Below are 19,148 nucleotides of genomic sequence, written 5' to 3' on the forward strand. Positions count from 1 at the left end.
CAAGGGGATTTTATTACTTTGCAACACGTAAGAACACCAGGGATAGTTCCCAAAGCACTATCTCCCCAAATGAAGGCAAAAGCAGGGCTTTTATTTTGCTAGTCGGCTGAGTCATTGCATGTAAAGGCAGGGTTTGTTCCTTGACACATACATGTATAGAAAATGGAGAATAAGTTCCTCCCTAGGTGAGATTTTTAGTATGGTAATGCAGAGAGTTTGCCAAGTTCATCTCTAACTTCAGGCATCTCTGGTTCCAGCTTGTTTTTATCTTGCTGTAGCTGGTGGTCTTCCTGTACCCTTTTGAAACAACAAGGTGCAACAGGGGTTACACTTTTATAGTGTGCACCTGAAGACCCAGGGACTCTGGGTTACAATATCTATCAACATTTACCATATTAGAAATTAAATAAATTTTTAATATTAGTTTAAGATAAATAAAAAGCCATTATATGTTAACACAAATCACTTTTTTTTCTTTTTCTGTTTTTTGTTTTTTTTTTTGAGACGGGGTCTCACTGTGTTGCCTAAGCTGGACTGGAACTCCTGGGCTCAAGGGATCCTCCTACTTCAGCCTCCTGAGTAGCTGGAACTTAAGCATATACAGCCACTCTGTCCAGCTACAAATAACTTACTTTTATGGAAAAAAGAATTTTCCATAAAAATTAGTGGAAAGAACATCATTGTTTTAGGTATTTTTGTGAAACCTTTTAATATCTAGCTTAATAGAAAACAAGTGGCTTTTCATATCTGCTTTCACATTCAGTCTGTTATGTCACATAGTTGGAGAAGGAAGGACCTCACCCCTTGTGAGAAGATGTCTGGAAACTCCAGGATTCTCAAACCACACTTGGGGCACTTAATTATGCTTGATTTCCAGTGAAAATTGTGTCTCACTTGGATAAAAACTAACCAAATCTGAATTAAGCATGGGCTTAATTAATAATAATGCATTACTATTGGTTCATTAATTGTGACAAATGCACCATACAAATCTATTACTAATAGGTAAAAATGGAGGTATGCTATATGGGAACTCTGTACTATTTTCATAATTTTTCTGTAAATCTAAACTGATTCTAAAAAAAAGTTTATTTTTAAAAATTTGTAACTTTAAAAATTATTCTCTCTACATCACAACTCCCTGGTGGGCTCCCACTTTACGGAAGGAGAAGAAATAACTAGAATAGACTTCTCATGATTTTGTATTAAACTAATAAATAGTCTTTTAAAAACATTTTCCTGTAAAAGCCATTCTTTTATCATTTCCAAAATTGCATGTTTGCAGAGAAGTAAATTTTAAGTGACTGACTGTTGGATGAGTGATGAGCCAAAATTGACATCCTTTTTCAATCAGCCCTACTTGGCCCTTCCCCATATTCATGTAACAATGTTAGTAGCTGATAACACATTGCCGGTCTTGGCTAAGCAACCATAAACCATCTGGTAACTATTGAAGCCATCCCAGGGCTGTGGCAATGGCAAAGCCACTGCCTAAGAGAACAGAGAACATTATTCAAGTGGATTTTTTGCTTTTTGTTGTTGTTGCTTTTTGTTTTGTATTTATTTGAGCATCAAATGCTCTGCAAGCAATTATATTTTTACCACTTTGTTTTCTTCAAGATTGCAGAACTAAATCTAGAAGCACTAGCTAATCACCAAGAAATACAAGCAGCAGGCCAAGAGCCTAAAAACACAGCAGAAGTACTTCAGCACCCAAACACAAGGTAATATTTTCAGTTTGAAACAAGAGCAAAGACAAATGGAGTATCTAGTTTCTTATTTAACAACACCTGAGAATGTTTTTATCCTCTTTTGAGTCTATTAAAAACTATTTACCAAAAAATAACATCTATCACAAAAACCACGGAAAAAATACCACCTTCTAGCCTTAATATATAGTATTTAATTTCTAATTTTCTGAATCTACTGGCTGGTCTAAAATGATATCCTTGATCAAAAAAAAAAAAAAAGAAAAAATAATTGGAATACGTTGAACCTAGGTAGCACTGGGAAAGATGATAGACTAGTTGGTATTTTGGCTAGAAGAGTCAATCTGTAGCCTTGTTGTATTGCCCAGACTATGAAAGACACACACAGACTCAAAAGGGCTTTGTCTCCAGACTATAGCAAATGTATCAGATCTTTAGAATTTTGCCTAATCTTTTGATAGAGAGCTTTGGGTATATTTCTTGTTTATCCTTCCTCTCTCTATTGAAGCAACACTGTCCAAAACAATTTTCTGTGATGACGGAAGTGCTCTACATCTGTGCTATCTCGTTTGGTAGCTGCTAGTCACATTTGACTAGTGCAGTTGAGGAACTGAATTTTTAATTTTATTTAATTTTAATTTTAATAGCTATATATTGCTAGTGGCTACCATATTGTATAATGCATGTATAGAGAAATAACTGTCAGGTTCTGGAAAACTGTTGTTCTTACCTTAACTCTTCTACTTCTTTATAGTGTTTTAGAATGCTTGGATTCAGTGGGTCAGAAGCTTCTTTTTTTGACCCGGGAGACAGATGCTGGTGAACTTCCATCTTCCAGAAATTGTCAAACTATTAAGTGTCTTTCAAATAAAGAGGTGAGTGGCCTGCTGAACCTTTGCAGGTTATATTCAAAGCAGAGGGGAATGTAGCCCTTTGCACCCATGCCAGTGTCAAGCTTTTTTTCATCAGCAACCCTGGCTACAGTTAGCAAGCCTGGCTTGTGTCTCACATCTTGTATGGAGTACCTAAGTCCTCATAGGGGCAGAACTGTCAGCTGCCAATGCCTGCTTCCAGAGCCCAGCAGGCCTCTGGCTTTGGCGTTGCATACATCTTTGAGTTTCTGTTGTGTTTCTGGTTCATGGAAACGTTTATCTTGGTTTTGAGCCTGGCTATATCCTTTCGATTTTTTTCTTTTTATATTTTATGTATCATTGCTGTATGTTAAGTCAGAGAGGCTACATCAAACATGAGCTTATTATGTTATCATATTCAGAAGATCTGTGTTTGTTTTTTTTTTAACATTTTGTTTGGAAATAATTTCAACCTTACAGAAAGCGTGCATGAATGGTAGAACACCTGTATACTTTCTGTCTAGATTCACCTTTTTTAGCACTCTGCCCCAGTTGCTTTATTATTTTATATGTACCCTCATGCTTATGCTCTCTCATGTACACACTCTCTCTTTCTTCCTCTCTGTATGGCATTTCCTGAACCATTTGAGAGTAAGCTGCATATATCATGGCCCTAAACACTTCAGAGTGTATTTCATGAGAATAAAAATATTATTTTATATAACCACATTGTAACATAGTTACCAATTTTAGTAAATCTAATATTGTCCTGGTACCTTTATCTACTTGTCATCTGTATTCTAATTTTCTTGGCTGACCAAATAATGTCTTTATAGCATGTCTTTTCCCTTTAGAACAGTATCATTTCTAGGGTCATGTATTACAATTACTTGTCATATCTTTTTAGTCTCCTTTAAAGCTGTAACAGTTCCTCAACCTTTCTTTGTCTTTCATAACCTTAATACTTTTTGAGTAATGCATGCCCCCCTCCCTTTTTTAGCAGAGTTGCTTATTTTAGGTTTGTGTGGTGTTTGCTCATGATTAAATTCAGATTATGCATTCTTAGCCAAATTTCTTGGGGTGTTGCATCCAGAGGCAGTTATTACTCATCTGCCCCTCTTTTGTGCTGTTTATTTTGATCACCTGGTCAAGGTGTTGTCTGCTTTCTCTATTGCAGAGTTCTTGTTTTTTCTCTTAATTCTAATAAATATGTGGGGAGATATTTTAAGAACATGCCAGTATCGCTTGAGCGCAGGAGGTTGAGGCTGCAGTGAACTATGATTGTACCACTACACTCCAGCCTGGGATTACAGGTGTGAGCCACTAGGCTCAGCCAAGTGTTCCTTTTTTATGTGTCTTTTGCTTGAGCTTGTTGAGCTTTTGCAATTTGCGGGTTTATCATTTTTATCAAATTAGAAAAAATGTTGACCATTATTTCTCCCCATTATTTTTTCTTTCACCACCCTCCCCTCCTTTGGGCACTCCCACTGCATATGTATTAGGCCGTTTAAAGTTGTCCCATAGCTCACTGATGTGCTGTTCATGTTTTTTCCAGTTTTTTTTCCTGTCTGTTTTATTTTAGATTGTTTCCGTTGCTATGTCTTAGGTTTCTAATTCTGCTGCAGTATCTAATCTACTGATAATCCAATCCAGTGTACTTTCACCTCACACATTATATTTTTTACCTCTAGAAGTTAACTTTTGTTCTATTTTGTATCTTCCATGTGTCTAGTTAACATTCAGACTTTCCTCTAGCTTCTTAAATTTCAGAATATAGTTACAATAACTATTTTAACATCCTTCTCTATTAATTTGATAATCTGTGTCATTTTTAGATTAACTGAAATTGATTGGTTTTTCTCCTTATTATGGACTATATTCATTCTTCTTTGCAGCCTGGTAGTTTTTTGTATTGGATGCCAGACACAGTGAATTTTAATTTGTTGGGTGCTATATATTTTTGTATTTCTATAAATATTTGTGAGCTTTGGTCTGAGATGTGGTAAAGTTACTTGGAAACACTTTGGTCCTTTTGGATCTTCTTTCTTTCTTTCCTTCCTTCTTTTCTTATCTTTCTTTTCTTTTCTTTCTTATGTTGCCTAGGCTGGTCTCAAACTCCTGGCCTCAAGTAATCTGCCCACTTCAGCATTCCAAAGTGCTGGGATTACAGGGGTGAGCCACTATGCCTGGCCAGATCCTTTTGAATTCTTGCTTTTAAGGTTTGTTAGGTGAAACCAGAGTAAATTTTGTCCCACTACTGAAGCAAAACCATACTAAGTACTTAATCTCCATAAATTATGAGATTTTACACTCTAGCTTTTGGGAATCTAAACCATTCCTGGCCTTGTGTTAGCCTTTGCGATTGTTTCCTCTAATCCTTTTGGGCATCCTTTCCTTGACCTCGCATAGTTTACTTACATGGATACACTAATCCCTACTCAACTGAATATTTGAGGGGGATTATTTATAGATCTATCGGTTTCCTATCTTTAAGGATCACTGTCCTTCATTTTCCAATATCCCGAGAACTACTGTTCTTAGGAATTTTTTTTTTTTTCTTCCTGAGCACTTACATGGGCCTCAAGGGCTCTTTGGGCATTATTATTGTTATTTTAATAGACTTTTATTTTTAGAGCAGTTTTAGGTTCACAACAATATTAAATGGAAAGTCTAAGCTGGGTGCAGTAGTTTACACCTGTAATCTCAGGACGTTGGGAGGCTGAGGTAGGTGGATCTCTTGAGTCCAGGAGTTTGAGACTGACCTGGGCAACATGGCGAAACACTGTCCCTACAAAAAATTAGCCAGGCCTCGTAGCACATGCCTGTGGTCCCAGCTGCTCAGGAGGCTGAGATGGGAGGATTGCTTGAGCCCAGGAGGTGGAGGTTGCAGTGACTGACGTATGATCGCACTACTGCACTCCAGCCTGGCAACAGAGACCCTGTCTCAAAAAAAAGAAAGTACAGAGAGTTCCCATTTACCCCCATACCCACCCACACAAACAACTTCCACCACTATCAACAACCTGTACCTGGGTAGTACATTTGTTAAAATCAATGAACCCACTATGACATATAATTACCAAAGTCCATAGTTTACGTTAGGGTTCTGTCTTGGTGTTGACAAATGTATAGTGACATATATCTACCATTATAGTATCATACAGAATAGTTTCATTGACCTAAAAATCTGTGATGAATGTGCTCTGCCTGTTGGAAACCACTGATTTTTTTTTACTGTCTCCATAATTTTGCCTGTTTTAGAAAGTCACATAGTTGGAATCATATAGTATATAGCTTTTTCAGACTGGCTTCTTTAACTTAGTATATGTATTTAAGTTTTCTCCATGTCTTCACTGCTTTATAGTTTTTTTTTCCTTTTTAACACTGAATAACTATACATTACCTAGATTTACCACAATTTATCCATTCACCTGCTGATAGACATCTTGGCTGCTTCCAAGTTTTGGCAATTATGGACAAAGTTGCTATAAATGTCTGTGTGCAGGTTTTCATGTGTACATAAGTTTCAAACACATTTGGGCAAATACCAAAGAGTGCAATTTCTAGATTGTATAGTAAGAATATGTTTAGTCTTGTAAGAAACTGCTGAACTTCTGAAGTGTCTATGATTTTGCATTCCCACCAGCAGTGAATGAGAGTTCCTGTTGCTCCACATTCTTTTCAGCATTTGATGGTGTCAGTGTCTTGTTGGATTTTGGCTATTCTGATGGATATGTATTAGTATCTCATTGTTTTAATTTGCAGTCCCCTAATGACATGTAATGTGAAGCATCTTTTCATATGCTTATTTGCTATATGTATCTCTTCTTTGGTGAAGTGTCTGTTCAACTCTTTTGCCCATTTTTAAAATTGGATTGTTCATTTTCTTATTGGTGAGTTTTAATAGTTCTTTGTATATTTGGGTAAGAGTCCTTTAACAGATAAGTCTTTTGCAAATATTTTCTCCCAGTCTGGCTTGTCTTCTCATTCTCTTTATCGTATATTTTTTATAGTTTCTTAGGTGTTTGAGGAGAGAGGGTAACTCTACTCTTTGTTATTCAGTCTTGACTGGGGATGGAAATCCTTGTAAGTTGCATTTGAGAAACTTAATGGCAATCTAATTTTCTTGGCCTTTTAAGTTACTTTTACTGAGGATTTATTTTTCCCGTTTTGTTTAAAGTCTAATTGTTTTACTAAGCTATGTCTCAGAGTTGATCATTCCAAGTCACTTTTTATTGGTACCCAAGGCCCCTTTCAATATTTAGTTTATAGTTTCTTTTATTTCCAGAAGGTTTTCTTGGATTGTATTTTCAAGTATTTGGTTCCATTGCTTTAATTTTCTTCCTCATGGACTTCACTTATGCATATATGTTGTCCCCCGCTGGCCTATCTTTCATTCACCTACTTTCTCTCTGATCCTTTTGATTTCATTTGTATACTCCTAATTCTTTCCATGCTTTTCATTAATGCCCTTTATTAAAATTTCACTTGAATCTATTCTTTCTTGACAACTTGTAGTTGCTTTTTCATATCCTCAAATGCTTGGCTGCTAATATTCAATTCAGTTTAGACCGTAATGTTAACTGTATCCTTTAGCCCCATGGTTGATTTTTTTTTTAGGGGGAATAATTTTCATCAGCTGAAATGCTTCGATTCTCACTTTATGTCTTGGCTTCTGTTTTTGTTTTTGAGACAGGGTCTTGCTCTATTGCCCAGGCTGGAGTGCAGTGGCGTGAGCAGAGCTCACTGCAGCCTTGACCTCCGGGCTCAAGCGATCCTCCTGCCTCAGCCACCCGAGTAGCTGGGACTACAGGCATGTGCCACCATGTCTGGCTAATTTTTAAATTTTTTATACAGATGAGGTCTCATTATGTTGCCCAGGCTCGTCTCAAAACTCCTGAGCTCAAAATATCTTCCCACCTTGGCTTCCCAAAGTGCCAGGATCACAAGCATGAGCCACCGCGCCCAGCTGTTGCTGTTTTTTTATAGTAGTTTAGATTAATATGGTCTACTATTTTCTAATTTTACTGATTTGTTTTTGAACAAGGTTTTCATTCAAGAGCATCTCTTTTATTCTGCCTTCCTCAGTGCAGTTTTTTCTTCTTTTTTTGTGCTTTTCCTCTACTTATCAAGGAATTCTCTCTCCCTTTCCTCTCCTGCCTCTCTTCTTATTGTAGTAAAAAACATAAAATTTACCATCTTAACTGTTTTTATGTACATAGTTCAGTAATGTTAGGTATATTTATATTATTGTGAAAGAGATCTTATAACTTTTTTATTTTGCAGAAGTGAAACTTGGGCTATGTTTCTTTGTATGCCTTGTGACTTATTGTTGTTGGTATTGTTGAGGCTTGGGCATTTGAATAAATACCCAGTTGTTGTCTTTACAGACTGCTTCGTGCAGGGGAAGACCTTCACCAATCAGCCTAGTTAGAGATTTCATGACCTCCCAAACCTGTTCTGGAGATTTGTCTTCTCTGGGGTTATGCATGTGCCTTTAGTTGTTCCCTGAGCCCCTTGTCCCTACTTCTTTTCAGAGCCCATAATCTCTTTCTTCCCCTGGTTTCTTACTGCAGCTCTAACATGCCATGGTGATCACATCTGTTTTTAGTGGCTTCCAAACAAGGCCTTCTTCAGTCCTGTCAGCCTTCCGAGTCACGCAAAACAGAAAATAGTCCCTCAGACAGCCCCCACAGTACCCAGAACATTGGACACATGGTCCCCTCTTTTTTTTCCATCCCAAGAGAAGATCTGTGGTGTGGAAGAAGCCATATTATGTCAGATAGGGAGAGGTGTAGATGGGACCACAAAACATCACAAATTTTCCTTTCCCATTTACTGGAAACCCTTCTTGGTTTCATGCTGGTCTAGGTGCTATATAGCTTCTCATCGAATCTCTACAGTTCTCTCAAAGGTGTTCTGGTCCGTATATTGTTGTTAACTCATTGTTTCTGTGAGAGTGAGAGGCTGAAGGGAAGCTTCCTAGTTCTGCATTTCCAGAATGATGGTGTGGTGTTGAGGGAAGGGAGGAATTTATAATATTGTTCAGAAGAGTTGGCATTCTTCACAGCAGTGTCTCCAAGGAGTACCACCTTTTCTCTATATATCTGATTCTTCTCCAGAAGCATGGCTTCTCTGAGGCTGCCAAGCCTCTTGCTTGTAGTCAAGTGCTGAGAACTGTCAAAATCATGACCCATGTTCCTTATTTGACATTTAATTGGAGTTTTTATTCTGGGGTTTTTTTATGCTTCATCTAATTCTTCCATGCCCCTTGATTTTTTTTTTTTTAACCAAATCTATTAAGCCTCCTCTCCCTTGCTTTCCCTACTGACAGGCTTGCAGCAGTTTACAATAGTGGGAGTTACACTTATTTATTTAATTACAGGTCATTTGAAAATTTTTGTAATAGCCCTTGTCTCTTAGTAATGCCGAAGGTATGGCTCATATGTATTTTATTTTTATTCTTTTTATTGATTCTGTGGTTCTTTGGGGAAGGTGTGTGGTTTCACCATTTTCCTGCAGACCTGGAAGTCAGCCCCATATTACCTTTCAGTATGTGTAAAAAGACAACTACTGTTTATATTATTGTGGCTCATATCCAGGAGCCACAATAGAGTATGAGGTTCCTACCTTATCCAGGCTGTGCTGTTCTCTACAGGTTCTTGAGCAGGCCAGAGTGGAAATCCCCCTGTTTCCCTTCAGCATTGTTCAGTTCTCTTTTAAGGCCTTTTCACCTGTCCTCACTGAGGAGATGAACAAAAGGGTAAGTGAATGGGTTCTGCTGAATGATTTATTTAGTGACTTATTATAACCTCTCATCATTAAGGAAAGTAATACATGCTTTATTTAATTTGTTGTGTTTTTCTCTAGATTTTTACTATCTGCATATTAACATTTAAAAATATTTTTATGAAAATGGGAATCAGACTATGCATACTGTTTTGCAACTTTATTTTTTCATTTAACAGTATATCATACATCTTTCTGTATCACTACATATCTTATTTCCCTTGTTTTTAATGGCTACATAGTATTCTGCTATATGATATACCTATTAACATTTGTGCTTTATACATTTTTGCTATTACAAATAATACTTCAGTGAACATCCTTGGACATTTGGCAAGTATTTATATCAAAAAAATCTTTGGTGAATAATCCCATGCATTGACTCATGATTTCAGTTCTCTTTCCATATTCATTCCCATACTATATTCTGTTGTTTTTCCTACAGATGAGGATCAAGTGGACAGAGATATCAACTGTCTATGCTGGGCCATTTAGCAAAAATTGCAATCTCAGGGCTCTGAAGAGGCTGTTTAAGAGCTTTGGCCCAGTCCAGTCGATGACTTTTGTTCTTGAAACCCGTCAGGTAAGACCGGAAAATTCAGATTTCATTTTCTAGATTAGCGTTAGACATTCAGGTGACTGCTTGGGCCATGCAGATAGCAAATATTCGTAAAGTAAGCTTGATTGCTACCAACTGGAGTGTGAGACATACACTAATGAGAGCAGTTGTTGACCCACAAGAATGTATACCCAGTATTGTGAGATCTTTTGTTGTGTGTGTTTAAAGAATTGAGAAATCTGGCTGGGCGCGGTGGCCTATACCTGTAATCCCAGCACTTTGGGAGTTTGAGGAGGGAGGATTGCTTGAGCCCAGGAGTTCAAGACCAGCCTGGGCTCAAGCAATGTGGGACCACATTGCTACAAACAATTTAAAAACATGAATTAAGAAATCTGTCAGTTTTCATATGTTGGCTCCCATTTCTCAAATACCAGGCCATACGAAAAAATATGTCTGCTGGTTGAATATAACCTGTGGTCCTTATGATTGTACCTCAGCTTTAAATGATAAAATACTCTTTCAAAAAGAGAAGTAACTTTCATATCTTAGAAAGTTACTTCTTTTTTTACATTACAGAGTAGGCTCATGGCTTGCTTGGTTAAGATACAGGAGGAAGATTATGGGAGGGCTTTTGTTGTTATTGTTATCTCTTATCTCTTAGGGTAAGTTTTTGGTATTGTAGGTTTGTATTTACATAAAAGCCCTTTAAAGAGATTAGTTTTACTTTAACAAAAAGAATACTTGCATATGGTTTTTAAAATTTATGTAGTTCAAAAGGACTTCACAAGTTATGTCTCCATCTTCACAGTCATAACAATACCATATCAATAGATAAAGTTTATATGTGAAGCAATAACATCATAAGCATATAGAGACATGGAAGAAATCATGAAAAGAAAAATGGAAACAGTGTAATGTAGGATGTTTGTAGAATGATATACAATAAAGGTAACAATGGAGGCCTCTAGGGGGAAGAATTAGGCAGCTAGCTAATGGGATTAGGGGAAGACTTCACTGTAAATATATTGTTCCTTTAGAATTTGGAACTAGGTAACTATTAAACTGGTGTATTACAATGTATGAAAGTGAAGTAAAAACACTTCTAAAGTGATCTAAGTGCAGGATCCTACATATTTTAAAATGGCTGTCTCTAAATTTTTAAATTTAATTTTTATTTTATTTTTATTTTTGAGACAGAGGCCCAGGCTGCAGTGCAGTGGTGCCATCTTGGCTCACCACAGCCGCTGCCTCCCCAGTTCAAATGATTTCTCATGCCTCAGCCTCCCAAGTAGCTGAGACAACAGGTATGCGCCCCCATGCCTGGCTAATTTTTGTATTTTTAGTAGAGACTGGGTTTCACCATATTGGCCAGGCTGGTCGCGAACTCCTGACCTCAAGTGATCCACCTCCCAAAGTGCTGGGATTACAGGCATGAGCCACTGCACCCAGCTTCCAAATCTTTTATTAATGGCTTTTCTATGACTAAAAATAAAAATACAAAGATTGTCCCTGAGAAGATGGATTGGGGGATGAGAAGTGTATAGCAAGGGACTATAACATCTTCCTAAGTCTTTCTCTTGGCCCCTTTTTTTGGTTGGGGGGATGGCGGGTAAAATACATATAAAATAAAATGTACCTTTTTAACCATTTTCAAGTGGCATTCAGTACGTTGATATTGTGCAGCTATCATCACCATCCATCTCTAGAACTTTTTCATCATCCCAAACTGAAATTTCCTATTAAGCAATAATTTCCTATTACCCCTCCCCCCAGCCCCTGGTAATCATTGTTTTACTTTCTGTCTTTATGAATTTGACTACTCTGTGTACGTACCTCACATAAGTGGAATCATACAATATTTGTCCTTTTGTGTCTGGTTTATTTCATTTAGCATGTCTTCAAGGTTCATTCATGTTGTAGCATGTATTAGAATTTCATTTTCAAGGCAAAATAATATTCCATTTCATGTATATACCACATTTTGTTTATCCATTTGTTGATGGACATTTGGGTTGTTTCTTGTTTCTACCCTTTGTTTTGTTTGGTTTTTTTTTTTTTGAGATAGGGTCTTGCTCACCCAGGCTGGAGTTCAGTGGCGTGATCACAGCTAACTACAGCCTCAACCTCCTGGGCTCGAGCAATCCTCCCACCTCAGCCTCCTGCTGGGACCACAGGCATGCACGCCTGGCTAATTTTTTGTAAGACAGGGACAGGGTCTCTCTATGTTGCCCAGGCTGATCTTGAACTCCTGGACTCAAGAGATCCACCCACCTTGGCCTCCCAAAGTTCTTGGATTACAGGCGTGAGCCACTGTGCCTGACCCTGGGTTGTTTCTACCTTTGACTATCATGAATAATGCTGCTATGAACATGGTTGTACACATATCTGTTCAAGTCCCTGCTTTCAGTTCTTCTGGGCGTATACCCAGAAGTGGAATTGATGGATCAAATAGTAATTCTATGTTTAATTTTTTGAGGAACCATTATACTGTTTTCCACAGTGGCTATACCATTTTACATTCCTACCAGCAAATAACAAAGGTTCCAACTTATCTACATCTTCACTGACACTTGTTTTCTATTTTATTTAATAGTAGCCATCCTAATGGATGTGAAATGGTATCTCATTTGGGTTTGATTTGCGTTTCCCTAATGATTAGTGATGTTGAGTGTCGCAGGCAATTTGTACATCTTTTACAGCAAAGTCTATTCACTTGTTTGCCCTTTTTTTTCTTATTTATTTTTTTCAGTTCCAGCTACTCTGCAGTGTTTGCCCATTTTTAAATCAGGTTGTTTGGCTTTTTTATTGTTGAATTGTAGGATTTCTCTGTACATTCTGGATATTAATCTTTTATTAGCTATGTGATTGCAACTATTTCTCCATTCTGTGGGTTGCTTTTTGACACTGCTGTTAGTGTCCTTTGATATACAAAAGGTTTTAATTTTTATGAAGTCTAATTTGTCTATTTTTAATTTTGTTGCCTGCCTTTGATGTCATATTCAAGAAACCATTGCCAAATCCAGTGTCATGAAACTTTTCTATGGGAAGGCTTTTATCTCCATATTGATGCTATGGCTCAGATAATCACAAAGATTTAGTTACTCCGAGTTAACAAACAGAAAAGCAGACCATTTGAAGATGTACCCTATCCAGTGGAAGAACTTATCCTTCCCAAGCTTATAAAGTTAAGCCAAAAGACAAATGGGAATCTCTGCCCGTGACTTGCAGTGATGACTTTAGTGATGCATAATAAATATTATGAAAAGCCTGTTGGGTAGTTCCATTTTAAATGACAAAGTTATTTGTTGTCTGAAAGCTAGTTTCTGAACGTTGATGATCCCATTTAAAGTTGACAGTTTACAATCAATACTTGTGTAGCCCAGCACAGTAAAGGCATCCATTCTGGTGGCTTTGGCCACTGTAGTTTGAATCCTTTCCCCAACCCCTTCTTTAGCCGTTTGAGCTGGAAAGCAATGATGAGGAAATCTTGGTCTTTCTGCAGCCTCATCTCTGTATACAGTATGAAGTCCTAGAAGCTGCCCAGCTGGCCATAGAGTCCTTGGATGGTATTCTGGTAGATGGTATCTGCATCAAGGTAGGGTGACAAGAGAAAGCCCCCTTTGCTCGGGTCTGGCCTACCACAGCCTGTATTTATAGTGCCCCAGGACATATAGGAAACACCCTCAAGAGGCCCACGCACAAGACTTTGTTATGGAAAGTCTTCAGCCAAGTCTAACATTCTCCTACTGGCAGTGACTGAAGACATAACGGCATTCATTTGTGTCAAAAATCATCCTGGGCTAGATTTGGGTCTTCCTTGCATTCTTTATTACTACTTAAGTCCCCTGTGGTTTATTCTGGTTGGTTCTTTGTGGTTACCCTTTTCTTCACCTTTCAGGGAGATCAAATGGTGGTATTTTGAAGTTTCTTGTGCACATAAACAGAATTTCATTAAGGGTGGGAGGCAGGAAACTGAAGAGAATATGTTTACATGAAAATATGTATTTATCAATTAAGTCTCTAACATAATTCTGTGAGGCCATTATCTTTAGTTTCCTTTTACAGAAAAGAAAAGAAACGGAAAATTTTAGGAAACTGAAAAATGAAGTTATTAGTAATGGCAACAACTTGCTAGTATCCAACAGGCCTGAGGATTAAATTGATTTTCTACCACTAACACCAACTTTCCTTGGTTAGGTGCAGAGGCCTGTGACAGAGCTCACGCTTGATTGTGACACCCTCGTGAATGAGCTGGAAGGAGATTCTGAAAACCAAGGCTCTATATATCTGTCTGGAGTGAGTGAAACCTTCAAAGAACAGCTATTGCAGGAGCCCCGCCTCTTTCTTGGCCTGGAAGCTGTGATCTTGCCTAAAGATCTTAAAAGTGGAAAGCAGAAAAAATACTGTTTCCTGAGTAAGTCTATGCTACTGAATGTAGCTTTGGGGAAGGAAACTGGGGATGGTGATAACATGAGGTCAGAGAAAGGAAGATTCACCTCCTGGGCTGGACCAGGGCAGCAGTTCCTGATTCTGTCCTTCTCCTTTGACCCTGGCCAGGCAGCTTGGATGGTGATCAGCTTTCTTGGCCCTTAATAACATAAGGTGGGGGTTCTTGCTTTCAGAATTCAAAAGTTTTGGCAGTGCCCAGCAGGCCCTCAACATTCTCACAGGCAAGGACTGGAAGCTGAAAGGCAGGCATGCCCTAACCCCCAGGCACCTCCATGCCTGGCTCAGAGGCTTGCCACCTGAATCAACAAGGCTCCCAGGGCTTCGTGTTGTACCTCCCCCCTTTGAACAGGAGGCCTTGCAGGTGAGTGAGTGAAGGCGTCTTGGAGAAGATGTCAGGAGAGTCCTGCTCAGTGACACTTAATCCTTTAATCTTTTTTTTTTTTCTACCCTGGCCCTCAGTCTTATTTCACTCTCCGGCTTCCTCCAGTCCTGGCCACATCTCCTTTTCTCCCAGATCTCTCATACTTTTGCCCCCACCATACCTGCTAAAGTTAGTTTTTTAGTCTTCCAGATCTCCAAGGGACTTTGAAGGACAAAGGCAGGAAGTCAGAGAGCTGGACAATTATTCACTGATCTAGTCTAGGGTTTCCCAAAGTGTGGTATATACACAAGATAAATTGTGGTTGTCATAGATGGTCTTTTCTTTTTTGTTTTCACTTTTATGATTATGGACTTGTCTGTCTTTTTATTATATCTAAGACATCTGAATGGACTTGTTTTGCTAATACTTGTTAAAGTATACAATAACTACATTGAGCCTATGATTTTGTGGATGGTATTAGTTAGACAAGGCTAAGGAAGAAATTAACTCACTTTATGGAAAAATGTTAGAGGGATATACAAGCAGAAGAGTGGAGGTAGAAGGTAAATGGCTGAAGCTTGGGAAACCCTGTCTTAGTCTAATCTCTCATACTTAACAGATGAAAAGTAGGGGCTAGAGTTGGTAAGTCACTTGCCCAAGGTCACAAAGAGACTTAATGGCAGAAGCCAGACTAGACCCCTCATCAGCAATGTGGCTCCCCTAGCTTGGGGTCTTGGAAGACCCATGTGGAGGAAAGGACAGTAGCTGTCCTCCCCTGAGGAAGTCCTTAGCCAACTTGGAGGCCTGGGGATGCTGGGTCAGCAGAGAACCTGCAGTGTGGGCTCCAGTGTTAGAAAAGGGATTTGTCTGGAAACTTTACTGGAATCCCATAGCCTTAGAGGCAGAGGAAGAGTGTTGCAGCCCTTCCAAAGGTAACGAGAGAGTGTTCTGGCTGAGTATCGACACATGGCTTTGATCCCAGACTCTGAAACTGGACCACCCGAAGGTAGCAGCCTGGCGCTGGAGCCGGAAGATTGGAAAGCTCTACAACAGCTTGTGCCCGGGCACTCTCTGCCTCATCCTGCTGCCAGGAACCAAGAGGTAAGGACTAGAAAGGGTATCCCTTCAGGACTCTGTCCCCTGGATTTCAGCTATTCTTAGAGAAAAAGCCTTTTGCTGATATTTAGGCACATAGTGAGGACTTACATAATCATCTCTTTAATTCTCACCATTCTAAAAGATAGGCATTGTATTCCCATTTCACATTTATATGCTCTTGTATAACTACATTTATTGGTCCCTCAAGGAGATAATTTATCCCCAGTTAAAACCAGGGGTCTTATGTCCTTACTGCTCTCTGGAGTAAGAAGTAGCTGCTAACCCCACTTGAGTAAAAAAAGTAAAGTCTCAGAACAAGCCCTAGGCTTAGGTGTAACCGCTCTACATGTGAGGAATGTGTTCCTGCCTTCTGTACCCTTTTCCCCATTGACACCTATGTTTTAAGAGATAACAGGGCCTGGTTTGCTGATTCTAAGCCTGAGGAATACTGGAGCAGGACTTTGAGTCTAGTTCCAGCTTTATCACCTATCTCCTCTGACAAGTGGCCAAGCTACTTCCCCACTGTAGGTCTCAATGTCCTTTTAGTAACATGAGGGATTTGGAATAAATCAGTTGATTTTCAAACCCTTTTAACTGTAAACCCTTTCTTTAAAGAAAAACTGATATTAAATCTTAAAGCATAAAGATGGGCAGTTTTGGAATGAGTGAGTGGGCAGCTAAATGAATGAGTGTATATTGGGGAAGGGAGGGAAAGATGGTGGCTTTTTTGAACAGTGTGAAAACCTTGGGTTGTGTTAATTTTTAAAAGTCCCTTGAGATTCTGACATCTGGTTAGGCGCAGTGGCTCATGCCTATAATCCTAGCACTTTAGAAGGCCAAGGTGAGCGGAGCACTTGAGCTCAGGAGTTCACGACCAGACTAGGCAACATGACAAGACCCTGTCTCTACCAAAAACACACACACAAAAAAAAACAAAAAAAAAACCCAGCCAGGTTTGGTGTTGTGTGCCTGTGGTCCCAACTACTTGGGAGGCTGAGGCACGAGAATCACTTGAACCCAGGGGGCAGAGGTTGCAGTGAGCTGAGATTGCACCACTGCACTCCAGCCTGGGCTACAGAGTAAGACTCTTATCTCAAAAAAAAAAAAAAAAAAAAAAAAGATTCTTACATTCTAGGAGTTGACAGAGCATGAATACCTCTGGCCTTGAAGGTGGATCAGAAGAAATTCATTTCCTAGCATAAAGTTCTTATAACATGCATCTGAGGACCATTAGGGATATGGTCTACCTACTGGGCACCTTTGAAAGAACCGCTTTCTCTGAAAAGCAGAAACAAGTATTAGGTGCTTACATTGAGGGGAAAAAAGATCTTAGACCAACATACTTTAAACAGGCTTGTGGGTAAGCTAACAGGAACAGGTTAAAAAGTGACCACAAGTTGCCAGTAAAAGCTTTTTGGTTAAGATGTGGGCTCTGGGGAACAGACAGACTTGCTCCTCAGGGGCAGTGTATGGTGGTAGGTGGACTGGGTTTTCATGTTCTCACGTAGAATACTTAGATTACAGTCCACGATTGTTTAGGTAAACTAAGTCAAGAGTAGCCCAAATCATTGTTCTTCCTGGATGTTCCACAGAGGGTGAAGCCAGAGGAGGAAGTGCTGGGGTCAGGGAGCAAAAACACTTAAGTTGTGACTGAGACAAAGGTCCTAAGTTTGACAAGTCAGTAGAATTAAGCACCCCCTGGAAGCAGCAAATCCTGTGGTGAAGAAACCTGAACTACTCCTATCCTTTAAAAGTCACGTTCTGATTTCTGTAGACATATTGATCAAACTCAGCAGCAGTAGCATGCATTTCCCCAGGCTGTGGAAGCTTGCTGTGTGACTGACTTCTCTGGGCCTTGTTTGTGCAGCTGTGTCCGTGATGGCAGCAGATACTCTTGGGAAACGTTGGGGAAAAAAGGAATAGCAAAAACAATAGAAGGTTTCCTTAGGCTGGGGTCTTGATGCAGCTCTTAATCCTTACATTTTTGGTAGCTTCTTAAATTAATATTGAAAACAACAGTAATGTATTAAACCCAGGTACTGTGCTAAATGCTTCTATATGCATTTTTGGTTGAGGTTGTCAGAATCTTTACTTAACAAGTGGAGAAAAACTCTCAGATTAACCAATTTTCCTAGGGTCACACAGCTAGTAAGTGCATAGTCAGGACTTGTACCCTGATGGTGTGTCTGACTCCAGAGCAACTCTCCTGCCCTCAAAGCTCTAGTTCTCCATACACAAAAGTCTAGTGTTTGCATGTTTAAGTTCATACATCAGGTGGAGACAGATTCTGTGTTTGTCTTTGCTCATTTCTACCTGCTTTGCCTCAGAGAGCTCCTCAACGCTGACCCAGTTCCATGAATATTCATTACAAGGTGGCAGGGAACTAACAAGTATTGAAGGCTCCTAAATTCCAAGCACCACACCAGGTTTTTTACAACAAACATTGTTAAATAAGTTAATGTTTTGTAACTTTTTTAAACAGCCCCTGGCACCTAGCAGGTGCTACAAAAGTATGGAATGAACAAAGACTAAGACTCTTTAACAGCAACTTATAAGGGATCTAATGACAGATTGCTATTATTGATATCCTGGTTCTGTCACTTAACAGTTGTGTGACTTCAGCAAGTCATATAATGTCTATGAGCTTTTTTATTTTTTAAATGAGGATAACACTTGTACCTACATCAGTGAGCAGTTTTGAGGATTAAATGAGACAAGTGCTTAGAACAATTCTTGGCATGTAGTAAGTGCTCAGTGTATGTTTGCTATTGTCGATAGTCTTCACCAAATCCCTGTGAGATAGTAATTTAAATATTTCATAGTTTTATAGATATGCCTCATATCTCTTAATTGGTAAAGGTAGGATTTGAATCTAGACCTCTGAGACTCATCAGTGCTTTTTCCATTAAACCATCTTCAGCAGGCAGCTTTCCATAAACCTTCCTGCCCTTGCCCCATGGCACACACACATACTTGGAAAAATATCTCCTCTAACTAGGCATTTATAACCATTCATTCAACCTTATGGATAAAAACATACCTTTGTTTCTCATTTATTGCAGCACTCATGGTTCACTCTCTGGCCTAGGACTGATGGGAATAAAAGAGGAAGAAGAAAGCACTGGCCCAGGCCTGTGTTCATGAGTCGGCCTGCCATGTTTCCATGTGCCATTTCTTACCCCTTGTAGGCAATGGCAAAGAATGTGGTCAGGCTGTAGCCTCCCCAACCAGCAGACAGCTTTATGGAAACTTGGCATAGCAGCTAAAAGAGTTTAGTTTGTTTATATGGCATGTATAAGTTTTCAATAAATGCCTAAAGTTCAAGCATAGTA

The 19,148-nt window shown here is 39.1% G+C and overlaps 1 protein-coding gene across 4 annotated transcripts in view; it reads left to right on the forward strand.

Annotated features, from left to right (window-relative positions):
• REXO5 (RNA exonuclease 5) overlaps positions 1-19,148 on the forward strand; it is a 43,174-nt gene extending 24,026 nt beyond the window's left edge. For 3 of the 4 annotated variants that reach the window (XM_009430389.4, XM_009430390.3, XM_063796172.1), the window contains 9 exons: positions 1,621-1,724; positions 2,464-2,584; positions 9,219-9,323; positions 9,795-9,932; positions 13,411-13,503; positions 14,106-14,322; positions 14,531-14,718; positions 15,701-15,819; positions 18,879-19,148. In XM_009430389.4, coding sequence (XP_009428664.1) covers positions 1,621-1,724; positions 2,464-2,584; positions 9,219-9,323; positions 9,795-9,932; positions 13,411-13,503; positions 14,106-14,322; positions 14,531-14,718; positions 15,701-15,819; positions 18,879-18,960 — 1,167 coding nt within the window. In that variant the 3' untranslated portion in view covers positions 18,961-19,148. 4 annotated transcript variants of the gene reach the window in all.

Source organism: Pan troglodytes, chromosome 18 (assembly GCF_028858775.2).
Source record: "Pan troglodytes isolate AG18354 chromosome 18, NHGRI_mPanTro3-v2.0_pri, whole genome shotgun sequence".
Taxonomy (NCBI): Eukaryota; Metazoa; Chordata; class Mammalia; order Primates; family Hominidae; genus Pan; species Pan troglodytes.